This window comes from Panicum virgatum, chromosome 5K (genome assembly GCF_016808335.1).
Source record: "Panicum virgatum strain AP13 chromosome 5K, P.virgatum_v5, whole genome shotgun sequence".
NCBI classification, from domain to species: Eukaryota; Viridiplantae; Streptophyta; class Magnoliopsida; order Poales; family Poaceae; genus Panicum; species Panicum virgatum.
Window position 1 is genome coordinate 60922860 of NC_053140.1, and position 13152 is coordinate 60936011.

At 41.3% G+C, this 13152-nt stretch overlaps 1 protein-coding gene and 1 pseudogene across 7 annotated transcripts; one reads left to right on the forward strand and one right to left on the reverse strand.

Annotated features, from left to right (window-relative positions):
- Nucleotides 1–190: 190 nt before the first annotated feature.
- On the reverse strand, nucleotides 191–6084 carry LOC120710324 (annotated as a pseudogene).
- A 220-nt stretch (nucleotides 6085–6304) lies between these two features.
- Nucleotides 6305–11666, forward strand: LOC120709241. Of its 7 annotated transcripts, none has more exons than XR_005689606.1 (6): nucleotides 6306–6606; nucleotides 6789–7052; nucleotides 7752–7868; nucleotides 11058–11250; nucleotides 11377–11450; nucleotides 11644–11666. XR_005689606.1 is itself a non-coding variant. In XM_039994790.1 (4 exons), exons 1-4 carry the CDS (start codon nucleotides 6371–6373, stop codon nucleotides 11387–11389), a joined length of 456 nt encoding a protein of 151 aa, XP_039850724.1. In that variant the 5' UTR covers nucleotides 6305–6370; the 3' UTR covers nucleotides 11390–11634. The 7 variants fall into 7 exon arrangements, 1 of the variants encoding a protein (XP_039850724.1); XR_005689608.1 differs by having other exon boundaries at nucleotides 11161–11250; XR_005689605.1 differs by having other exon boundaries at nucleotides 6305–6606; nucleotides 6789–7868.
- The last annotated feature ends 1486 nt before the right edge of the window (nucleotides 11667–13152 follow it).

Here is a 13152-nt window from a genome sequence, read left to right on the forward strand (position 1 = left end):
AAGCACAAATCCACTCATCTAAATTCACTGTAAATCCAAGGCCTCACAGCAGATACTGATACAAGCAGCTAAAACTGTCTGGCCTAAACAGATGAGACATAACATCTTTTTTTGCTTGCAAACAATAATCAAGCAATTGATGGTGGAAAGACAAAGTAGGCAACATGACCATACATGCCCCCGCTAGTCATCACTTCTGCATCTCAACTCCCTCATTCTGCATCTTATCTTCCTTTGCGATCCTCTGCATCTCATCATCTCCCTCATTCTGCATATTAACTTCCTCCCTTGGCAACATATAATATCTGATGTAGCCCATCTCTGCGATCTTGTACTCGACCACCGCGGGCAGCTTGGATGAAAGACTGATAGTCACTTGATCAGACAGGGTGGTAGACACCTTGGCGAAGGAGTTCATGTAGCTCAGATCAAACATCACGGAAACCGCTTCTTTCACGCTATAAGGGTAGATTCTTTTGGCTGCATTGATACAAACATGACCCATTAACTAGTGCACATACAGATAAACCGGATCCATTCTATAGCATTTCTTAAAATTGTAGTTGAATGGCACAGGACACTAAAGATGTTACTCCATGATAGAACCAATTGAGATTTATAGAATAAACAGATGGTAATATGCACTGCAGAGTAGTAAACCATCTCCAATCAGATTTTACAGTTAAGAAGGAAACAAGCAATAACTAAAAAAAACAAACGCCTAATTCAATCCTATTTACCAATACCAATGTAATCAACCAAATGAAGAGCCATGTTCCGCTTTATGAAATATGTAGACAAATTAACAAATCCAGTTATACAGACTAAACTAATACTCCCAACACAGAAGAGCAACATTAACAAACAAAGTGAATTTAGCAACTCAACAAGGAAAGTGAGACAACGAAATTCTAAGGCAGTATGTATGCATGTTCAGCTAATCTGGTGTCTATCCACTAGACAGGCTAAAAGGTAACCTAGGTGAGGAACCAAAAATGCACACTTGCTAACAACATTAGAGCATCTATTATATTATTAAAGGAGTGTTAAAAGAAGCCACCACGTTCGCCGAGAAGGTCTAGAAATTCCCACATTAATCTAAAAAAGAGAAGAATTTGCACCGTTGGATTTTATGAAGATCTAACGGTTCAAACTAACTCAAGAGTTCATATCAAATACGATTAATAAATAGCTAATTTCGGATTTAAAAAATTAAGGAAAATTAAGACATGGCAAAGAGTCCATGTTGAATACTATTAGTAAATAGTTTAATTCGGAATTAAAAAAATAAGGAAATTAGGGCTTAATCAAATAGTCCATGTTGAATACAATTACTAAATAGGAAAATTCTGAATTATCAAATTAAAAATATAGCATTACCACTAGATAAAAATTAATATTAGCTGAATAGCTAAATTTAAAATTAAAAGTATAAATTCTATTATATTAGTAAGGGAGTGTTAAAACAAACCACCACGTTCGTCGAGAGGGTCTAGAAATTCCTACGTTATTCTATGACTGTCCAACTGTTGTCAGTTGACTAATTTTTTAGTATGTCATATTGTTAGTACCTGTTAAAAGTTTTACAAACGGATTATGCGTTCTGGACGATTGAAGAAGAGGGGGGCATGGGTAATACATGAGTTTGATGGAAAAACATATGTTTTAGAATTAATCTGGACTGTTAATACCTCTTTGCAAAGAGATAATGTTGACTTGAATTCCTAGCAACTACTGGTAGCTAGCAGCACGGTGGTCGCAGGCAACAGGCTGGCAGAGGGAGCCTCCGACGCGATGTGCCCCCAGTGTCGTGGCACTGCCCCCGACGTGAAGGGATGTCGAAGATGGATGGACGGACGATTTTGTGATGATGATGGAGTAAAGAAACACGATGAGATGTCAAATACGATTAATAAATAGCTAATTTCAAATTTAAAAAATAAAAAAGACACGACAAAGAGTCCATACCAAATACCATTAGTAAATATAGCTTAATTTGGAATTAAAAAAAATAAAGAAATTAGGACTTAACCAAAGAGTCCATGTTGAATACAATTACTAAGCAAATTTAGAATTATAAAATTAAAAAAATTAGCATTGGCACACGACAAAAAAAAATTTATTATTAGCCAAATAGCTAAATTAAAAATTAAAAGTATAAAAAAATTGGCATCAAATATGATTAATAAATAGATAAATGCAAGAACTAGAATAAAAAAATTATTGTTGATATGTGTAGGGATTATGAATCATATTAAGAAGAAAAATAGCTAAATAAATAGTATCAAATGTAATAATAAAAATCCAAGTTTGAGTTTCATGGCAAATAAAGTTAATAAATACTCTAAATTAACGAAGATCTAAATAGTATTTGTGTATAGGATTTACACCATTCGATTTAATGAAGATCTAACGATCTAAATTGGACAAAACAGTCCATGTCCAATATAATGAGATGCAATATTTAAACTACCAAAAAGTGTCTGTATCCAATTAAAGTTAAATACAGGGTCCGCATGACATAAAAACTCATGTTACCATCTATGTCTCGCATTAACCTTCCTTAAAGATGCAAAAAAAAATGGCAGCAGCATAAGCGTGACAACACAACCATAGTTGTATTGTATTGGTACTATTGAAAGAGATAATTGCTTTAAAAAATCTTTGGAACGCCCTGCACTACGACGCGACCATAGTCTTTGCCCGAGATTCCAAATCACAACTTTTTGAGTCTCAAGAACGTCCTGCAGTACATGTAGCTGCATGAAGCACACTGGATTCTACTCAAAATCATTGCCGAACTCAATAAATCCATTTCTTCTGGAGCAACCAAACGTCAAGATAGGGACAAAAAAATAATGATGATGCGCAGAGTTTCACATATTGCAATCTATTGCAAGACCATTGACACCTTATGATTGTAAGTGTGGGCCAATGAATACGCAGACGAATTAATGTGAGAGAAATATCCGCTAAAGAATCAATGCTTTCTCCAAACAAGGATTATCATCATAAATATTGCATATTCTTGAACAACTTTAGTTATACAAACTAATCTGATGGTGGTCAACAAAGAATTATGATTCTATGGGCATATAAATAGTTCCATACAAGTAATAATCACTGGGATAAAGGGTAAAGCACCGAAACCTACAAATAAATGTGACTATTATTAGCTCAATCTAAATAGATGCATGGGAAAAATCAGAGAGTTAGTCATGTGAGGAATCAAATAGCATAGATAATTATTAACATTGTTATCCCCATCTAATCTTCTATAAGTACACACTAGGCATGGAACACAAATGTGATCGATACCTGTAAAGAAGTATAGAGAAAGAGAAGAGAAAAAGATAAAGAAGCACCAAGATTGAACTGGTAAGGAAAGTAGAAAAAGGTGAATAGAAAAAGAAGACAGGAAAAATGAGAAAATGAGGGCAAAAAAAAGGACAAAAGTGAATTTATTGGTTTAGTCTATAAATAATATCATTAGAATGAGAAAAATATTAAATTATAGCCATGTCATGTTGGACATTTGACATCTTTCATATATTCATGAAAAAAATAGAAGAAGCGGTTCTACCGAACGGTTTTCAAAACAGCTCTATATCCATAAAAAAACTGCTCCATCATAGAAGCCACAACTGAAGTTATTTTAGCCACAGATACAGGCCTGAAACCCTGCTAATCTATCTCAAAGTCGATTGCCTACAGTACAAAATCAAATGATTCAAACAAATATACGTTGTCGATGCTCCTCTTCGCTCAGGAAAAAAAACCCCGAGGCACAATACTAAACAGGAAACTTCTCCATTAGATGCATCGGATGCGATACACACTAATCGATTTCAAATATACCGAGGAACAAAATAGAAGACAGAGAAATCAATAAAAATTGCTAGAGAAAATGAAAAATAAAGAAAAGAGTTAGACACAACAACAAAGATATATATATGGAACTATCTATCACCGAGATGACAAAACTCTAAAGTAGACCAATATATGCAGTCATATGGGCTAAAAACAAATAAATTGTGCAGTAACCAAAGTGGGAAAAATAATAATAGGTTCGGTTAAATAAAAAATTTAAAACATATATGCATTAACATAACACGCATATATATAAGTTTTGCATAATATTTATTTACAAAAGCCAGCAGGAGGCCTCAACTTATTTTTTAACATAACTTTTTTTTTGTCTAATCCATGATCATTTTTTTTTCGCTCGATGATGAGTCAGGTCTAAATCTGCTAGATGTTACTTAAGTGCTCTAACAACTACACTAGATATATTTTCGCTAAATATTAATCAAAATATTGCAAGATACAAATCGAACTCCAACATCTAAGTTACAGATTGTTGGCAAACATAACTATCAAATACATATAAATATATTTCATAATTATAAAAAAAAAACTTTATATGAATACAATTATGTACAATTTGCTCCGTATTCAAGGTGATCCAAAATTGAATTCAATCCTCAAATTTAGATTTTGCAGGTTTAAGTACTAAAATATGCAACTATAATATAGAATAAAACAACATAAAAAGTGATGATTGATATGAACTCCTATGCATAGAAAGCTGCAAGTAGTATAATATTCAACAAGAGCAAATGAGAGATAAATAAATTACAAAATACATCTCTTCTGTCATTGTAAATATGTTTAAAGAATTAAATAAAAAAACTAGCTACCCGCGCTATTAGCGCGGGCCACCTTGCTAGTTATTAAGAAGGGAACATATCAGGTGCAAACCAACCTCTCCGTGCAAACTATGGAAACTTCAATCTAGACCATCAAACCAGCCCCTTGAATGTTGATCCAATGACTCAGATTGAAGTTTACATAGTTTGCACGAAGAGATTAGTTTGCACCTGATACGTTCCCTATTAAGAATCGACAACACATCACTGATATGGTTGTTCACTGCATTTCATGTTACAGTCACATGCAGATATTCAAAAGGATGATATCCATTCCAATTTGAAGGGCTAGGGTCAAACCGGTAAGTACCTTGTCAACAGTTTGGGTCTGCGTGCAGCTAAGCGCTGAGGTCCCAGTTTTTCCGTGCGCGGAGAAAGTGATACTCTCACCAAACACTGTGATAATGACAACTACTGCAGGAAATGGAAATGGTTAAAGGTACATAACTAGAATCCACCTATTTAGCCTTAGGCCAGTCTCAATGGGAGTGTTATCGACACAGTTATCTAGACTGAAATTTTAAAAACTGTGCCAGTGGAGGGTTATCACCATGACACTCCTCTCGCATTTCATGACACTTTTTTTTTTCTTTCTCCTCATACTATTAGTACATGTTAGCAAATTTAAAGTCATGACACTCTTATGACCCTAGCACTGAGACTGGCCTTATAAATCACCAGGTAAAATCTATGTACCAGTGTCCCTATCCCCGCTGTCCGCGAAGCTGCTGAGCTTGTTGCAGATACGCATAAACTTGGCAGAGGGCATGCGGACTACGGCCTGGTAATCGGAATCCGGGTATTCCAGGATTTCGAGGGGCACGCCGTCGATTTCCATGAAAGGGAATTCAAAAGACAAAATCTCACCATCCTCTGTTCATTTCCACAAACCCAAAATCAGCACAAAGAGCCGCTAGCGCAAAAGAGGTGCGGGTCCCGCACTTACTGGGCGAATTGAACTCCAAGGTAACGTTGTCGGCAAAGGCCTCGTCGACCTTGATGGTGACGGCGTCATCGTTGTTGGCGCAGCGGAAAGCCTTGGCCATTTCGGCGAGGTTCAGGCCCACGGAGAGGTCGCTGTCGCACAAGCGGCTTCGCTATTATAGTACTTCTAACGTTCGCTTCGCTATAATGACAGTCGAAACATTGGTACTTCGAAATACATGACATTATGACCATGTATTTTTCCATCTCACCCGTATTGCCCCCTCATCCTTTCATCATCTTCATCATCGGCCTGCTCAACCTGCTGGTGCAGAACCTCCTGCGCCTGTGGCTGGCGGGCCGGCGAGCGGCGGCAGCAGCCCCACGTCGTTCCAGGTTCGCTGTAGCAGCTGTTCCACCCCCATGACGCGGGTGTCGACCAGGCCTTCATCGACGTGAGGGCGCCTAGGCCATCAGGAGCCACGGCCAGGGCACCAGGTCCTGCGGCCAGGGCGTCAACTGCTCCTGTGGCGAGCCCTCCAGGTCCTACGGCTAGGGCATCAGGTGCCGCCTCGTCTAGGGTTGCCAGCCCTCCATCGTCTGCAGCATAGAAGCCGGGAACGTGGAACGTGGCCACATTCTTCGTTCCATTTTCCTTGTTTCGGAACGGAAACGTTCCGATTCGGAGAACAATTTAGTGTAAAAATCCTTCATAAGTGTTATTCCTCGTTCCGAGAATGTTCCGGTTCTGGGAACAGGAACTTCTGGGAACAGGAACGAGAACATGGCTACTAAGGTCTGCAGGCAGCAGCTCTCCATCTATGGAGATAGATCGGCGAGGTGGGGGGAGGGAAGAAGAGGCGGCGAGAGTTTCTGTCGCGCGAGAAACGTCGGGAGGCGGCGCGGCAGAGGAAATGACGGGCGAATCGATCGACAAGGGCAAGATCGATCGGCAGATGAAAGGGCAATACGGGTAAGATGGAAAAATACATGTATTTAGAATTATAAAATGAATTAAAATGACCATAATGTCATGTATTTCGAAGTGCCAATGTTTCGGGTGTCATTATAGCGAAGCGAACGAGTCCTATAATAACAAAGCTACTTGTTTGGAATCCTATAATAGCAATTTTCTCTCCCTGGACTCACTTGAAGGATAAACTGGTGACTTGGCTCAGTCCCGCGACACTGACGCTCCACCAGATAACATGGGATGATCCTGCCTCCTTGCTACAGAAAGATTGTGGCATATGAAGCATGCGGCCGACTCCCTGTTGTTTTGATTTGTTACTTTTGTCCAACGGATGCTTTTGTCTCCATTTATTTAGGCAGTGCATCCAGTCAGAAATCTGATAGACTTGAACAGAAGATTGAGTGTAGGTCGCCGGTGCTTTGGCTACTTCCATCCAGCCATACCAGGTCAGATTGACTGTTGCTTGCTAATTGTGGCTTTCTGCACTTCTAGAGTATTACTGCTTACTGTTGATGCTGCAGCCTGGCCAGTTGTTGGAGGGCAGGAACCAACCGATTCATTGCATTGGTCCTGCTCTTAGTCTTCGTCTGCTCAGTTGATGACAATGGGCGTGTCCTGCAGGCCTTTACATGCTCCTGTTGTTGCTATCTCTCTTACTGATCGATTTTGTGGTTCAGGTTTTAGAGCCTTAGCTGTCTTAATAGGATATACCTAGCCTACTAATTTTCTTATGGTGTGCAAATAGTGACGCTCCAACCATACGTCTGAAATGATTGCATATACGGGCAGAGAAATCTCCAGAAAATGTTATTTTTTCTCTGTTTTATCCTCCTATGCAAATAAAATACGAGAAGAATTCTACTGTTACTACTTGCAGTGGCTACCCACTAGCAACAGCAGGCTTGTTTTGCCTTATAGTGTGCTTGATTTTGGCATGCAACATCTTCCTTAAAGTACTGTAATTCTTTATATATATTATACTTTTGGGGGGGAAATAGGTTGTTTGATCAGATTGAGTTTAGAGATTTGTTCAAGGAAAAATGATACTTGCCATGAGGAAATCCATCAGCATTAAAGAGGTCCGTTTTCATGAGGCTTCAAAGGTTGCTTGGTTCACTGACTGTGTTTGGTTTGGCGTGGTACAGCCAGCAGAGGCCGTCTGATGATCTCGTGAAGTTTGCACATAGCATGGACTTGAAGTTCCGACGTGTCTATTGGGATATGTCAAGGCAATTTATATATTCACTTGTTTGTCTATTGAGGTATGTCAAGACAGTTCCGACCAGGGTTCACCTTACCGATGGTAAAGCGATTTTCGCCAACTAGCGGTATCGGTAAACCGGCGGTAAATCGCCGAAAACCGCTAGAAACCGCTCGAAATGACAATTCAAATTCAAAAAACCGGTAACCGTTGTTTACCGACCGGTAATCGATGTTTACCGACCGGTAACCGTCGTTTTTAACCGGTAAACACCGTATGACTTTGGAAAATTAAAAATTTTGGCAGCATTTCACTGTAATTTTGTAAATATCATTACTGATGGTATATATCAAACAATTATATAACATTTACACATACATAGAATAGAAGTTCATATCCATAAAAATAGAAATTCACATCCATAGTCCATATAGATCATCACAACAATAGTCCATGCAAATCATCACAACCATAGTCCTCACAAACCATCATCGTCAATATATATAATACATAGTAGTGGTTTCCGGTCCAAATGAACAAATGAAAATATATGTACATATTTGAAATATGAACACACATATATACATATAGCTAAAATGAACAAATTAACATCCAACTACCATGAACAAATGGATCCATATAGCTCATATGAACACATGTTTTTGAATATAGCTACACAACAAACATCTAAAAATCAATGTAAAATCAAGAAATACTCACAATGCAGTGGTTTCCGGTCCAAATGCGCTGATTTCCGCTCGGAAAACGCCGAATACCGCTCGGGATTAGAGGATACCGCTCGGGATTACCGGTCCGAAAGTTTTTTTATTTTTTGAGTGCCCAAACAGTCAAATATTTGAACATGTTCTATATTAGAATGATGTATGTCATCTCTACTTTCTTACCATATTTTTTCCTTTTTTATTTCAAATATTTTTGAAAATTTTAAATTCGGGCGAAATTTTTCGAAATTTACCGCCGGTATGGGTTGCCGCCTAGTAGCGGTATCGGTAAAAATCGGCGGTAACCGGCGGTTACCGATCGGTAAGGAAAACACTGGTTCCGACTTGCCCTAAGATGAAAGTGTTCTTCCAACTTGTTTTGTTTAGTCAATCATAAATGTTGTCCTAGCCATGCATAGTTGATTTATGAGGGACCGAAGCCGGCGACCAGAGGGGGGGTGAATGGGAGCCGATCAAAATTTCTTCGAAATTCGAATCGTCGGCCTATGTCCCAAAATCGCCCAAGCCCTCAAGCATTCTGACCAAAGTTTGGAGTAGCTATTGAAAAGCTAAACCAACACAAAAGGCCTCGAACGAGCGAGCGAAACCACGAAGCAAATCGGAAGCGAATCGGAAAAACTGCAGAACTGATCTGCCTGGACCGGTCTGACTGATGCACAGGACCGGTCTGACCGGTCGAGTCTGTTAGAAAAACTAGCAGACCGGTCTGACTGGTCTTGCCTACCGGTCTGACCGGTGGCACCCAGAAAACCCCCGAAAACTTGGATTCAAACGATGAATCTCAACCAAACGACCACGAAAATCGATGAAACTTGGGGGATTGCTTCGCCCCTATCCCGTGAACATATCCCCAAGAGATCTCATCCTAAAGATCAAAGAATCTCGAGAATTCGAGGGGGGATCAAGAAGGATTGGGGTTTTTTCAAAAACTCAAGAAATCCAATTCAAAAGAGCTCGTGATTCCAGAGGGTTTGGGACAGGATCAGAAGCACGAGAATCACAACAAATAGCTCGTAGAATCCTAGCAATCATGTGCACCAAAAACGAAATAGAAATCCATCACACAAGGGCACAAAAACTAGGGAATTGGATTGATTCAAAAGCCCAGAGGGCACAAGGAGGATGGGGCCTCCTTTCCTAATCAAATCCAATACAAAATCTCACAAATCTATAATCAAAACCTACTCTAAAGAGAGGAACAGAGGGAGGGAGATGCAGGGGCGGCGGCCTGGAGATTTAATGAGTCCACGAACAGAATACAAAAGCCGCCATTAACCTAACACAAGTGAAGGGGTATTTATACCCGCGGGACCGGTCAGACCGATACGCTGGACTGGTCAGACCGGTTGATTAGACCGGTCAGACCGGTGCCAAGGACCCGTCAGACCGGTTGGCCTGCAGCACCCCCTGTACACGATCTCATCCGACGGCCGATGTTCTTTCTTCGAAACGAAGTCTTCTCCGCGATGCCGCCATCTTGATGAAGATCAGATCCGCGGTTTTGAAGGGTCCGTGAAACCCGGGTAGGTGGCCGGTTTTGAGAAAACCGCCAAACCTCACGCGCTGGAAGATTCCCGCCTCCACGCCGTGGCCCTAGACGCCGTTCCCGCCTCGGCCTTCTGACGGCCCTAGACGCCGCCCGACGCCTGTCACCTCCTCGCCTGCAGCGAGGCCATAGACGCCGTCGACGCCCGTCGCCTCCGTCAGTCCCGAGACCGACGCCCGTGCCTCCACGACTTGGCGTCTTCGACCGTCGTCCGTCTCCTTGGTTTTGTGGCGCAAACCAAGAAACCCGCATTCCGTCGCCGCTTGCGCCCTCGATCCAGGAGTGGACGCCACAGCTGCCGCCCGGTCCGAGCTCCGGTCCCGGCCGCCCTTCACCTCCGTCCACCGCACGGTCCATCGGCCACAGCACCTCCACGACAGCTTCCCGTCGACACTCGACGCCCGTGTACCTGCAATCCAAAGACCAAGCGCACGATCACACCGCACGGTTGACAATTCACTCATCACAAGCAGGATAGAGTACTCAACATTCCTCAATTTAGAAGACAACAAGAATTAGTTTCCTGTTCCATATATGTCCACTTATTTTCTGCATTCTTTCACTTATTTTCTGCATTCTTTACATAAAAGTTATGTTCCTGAAATTCCAGTAGGCCAATGCTTATTTCTCATGTACAATGACATTCGGTGCAGTTTGCCATTGAAAGTTCAGAGATTAGTGGCAAGATTTTTGAATTCCAGTGCCTTTAGTGCAGAGCTTTGTATTATGCTTGTGACTAGAAAATTATAAGAGATATAAGCTTTATAGCGGAGGGACCGGTGATTAAACATATATGAATATATGTTAATTATTTGCTCTGTCTGTTACCTCAAGTTAATTATTCGATGCACTGAACGCCTCAAAAATATAGGCGCTAACCTATGCTCTTCATACAATGTGTTTAGCAGCACCTCATTTAGTTAAACCCAGGGCTGAATTTGCAGTTTTGTTCTTTTGTCAGGTTTGCATGTCTTTGTCAGTATAAAAAATGAATCCTGAATCAATGTAATCATCCCTGAAAAAACAAATGCGTGAATCTATCACACTCGGTTCCATCACTGCAGCAGCCGGCAGGTCAAGCTAAATGCGCGGGCCAGCGCACCCTCACTGTCATTTCCCTACGGCAGAGAAATTGGGCATTCGCTTGACCCCAGGTTCCTTCTACTTTCATATGGCTCGTAGTGATTAGCTTTAAATTTTTCATTTCCGTTATTTTCCTCCTCGATCTTCTTATGTGTCTTTTATTTTTTATTATTGAAACTTTTAATGTGCTACTTTAGATTGTGGAGCTGATAACACCCTCAATGCCCTGAAAGTTGCTGTTGCGTCCTCTATAGGAAGTGGACCCGCTGGAGTAAGACCGTATCATCCCTTTTCTCTTCAGCTCCAGTATTTTTACTGCTACTTGCAACATTACTCACTTTAGTCTTTTTTCTTAAATGGATTTACTACTAAAAAACAATAGTAAGAGGTTTGTTGTTGTTGCTGAACAATGCAACAAGCTTGTTCCTTCACTCACAGTTAAATGATTCTGTATATGTTTTCAGAAGTCTTAGTGATTGGGTGAGATTTTGTGAATGAGTCTCAAAGTTGGTTGAGAAGAGCACGCCTCAAGGACCGTGTATGTTGTCCCGCAGACTGAGCATTACCAATATGGAGTTCATGGTGATCAGGCCGTGTTTAGTTCGTGCCGTGTAAACACAAATTTTTTTTGCGATAGAATCTTACTAATTTGAAATATTAAATGAAGTTTATTTATAAATTTTTTTGCACATATGTGTTGTAAATCGCGAGACGAATCTAATGATGCTAATCAATATATGATTAATTAATAATTAGTGGATGGTTACTGTAGCATTACTGTAGCATCACTGTTGCAAATTATGGGTTAAGTAGGTTTATTAGATTCGTCTCGCGATTTACAGCCCATCTATGCAAAAAAATTTATAAATAGACTTCATTTAGTACTTCAAATTAGCAAGATTCATTCACAAAATTTTGCGTTTTTGTGTTTTTGCATTTATGGGTGGGAACTAAACAGGCCTCAGTGAAGGGAGTCGCCCTGAATTGACCGACCTGGATGCCTGGACTGGCTTGCAGCAACACGCGGCGGCCGCCGGGAGCGTCGATGAAAATTGAAACTTGTTTCGAAAGCCTCAGCGGCAACTTGACGGCAACTCGCGGAAGTAAGCAGCGGCGATTACGGCGTCGAGGAGGCCGGAGGGCAGGAAGCCAAACCATCGCGACTCGTCTTGACTCGCGTGTCCCTTGGTTTCCTGGTTTTCTGCTCGGTCCCAGATCGAACTGGCCGCTGCCTGGCGCGAGCACCGGGGGCTTCTATTCCTAGCGCGCGTGAGGAGCCGTGCTGCCATCGCAGAAGGGCCGGCCGTGCTCCACTCCGCCACACCTCTACTTCCCCGCCTCCCCTGTTCTGGGGGTGCCTCCGACGGTGCCCTCCACCGTCGCCACGCTAACTGAGCTCGCCGCCACCGCACCTCCTCTTCGCCCGCCGCACCGCCTCGCCCTTCGTTGGCCAAACCGACACCGCTGCCAAGCCATCCCCAAGGCGCGGCGGCGGCGGAGGACGCGGCAGAGGAGTCGGCGGCGGAGCAGAGAAAGAGCTCGCGGCGGAGCAGGATGTGGTGCTTGTGAGAATGGGGAGTGATAGAAGGGCAAAATGGTCAATTTACTAGGTTAGGCCCACATGTCAAAGACATAAATCTGTTAACTCGGTACAGATGTAAAAAAAATGCGATGGTACAGAAGTATTTAATCCATTATCTTATTATTTGGCCAACAAATGGAGTTTCCATGTTCGATCTCAAGGCCTAAAAATTCCCACGTTAATCGGAGAAAAATAACAAAATAAAAATTACCCACCACTACCATTATGATAAAAAAATTCCATGTTAATCAGAGAAAAATAACAAAATAAAAATTACCCACCACTACCATTATGATAAAAATTAGCCTAAAAGACCCATGTGCCTAATTAAAAATCACCCACCAATGTAATTATGAAAAATTAAATATAAAATACCATTTAGCTATGTATC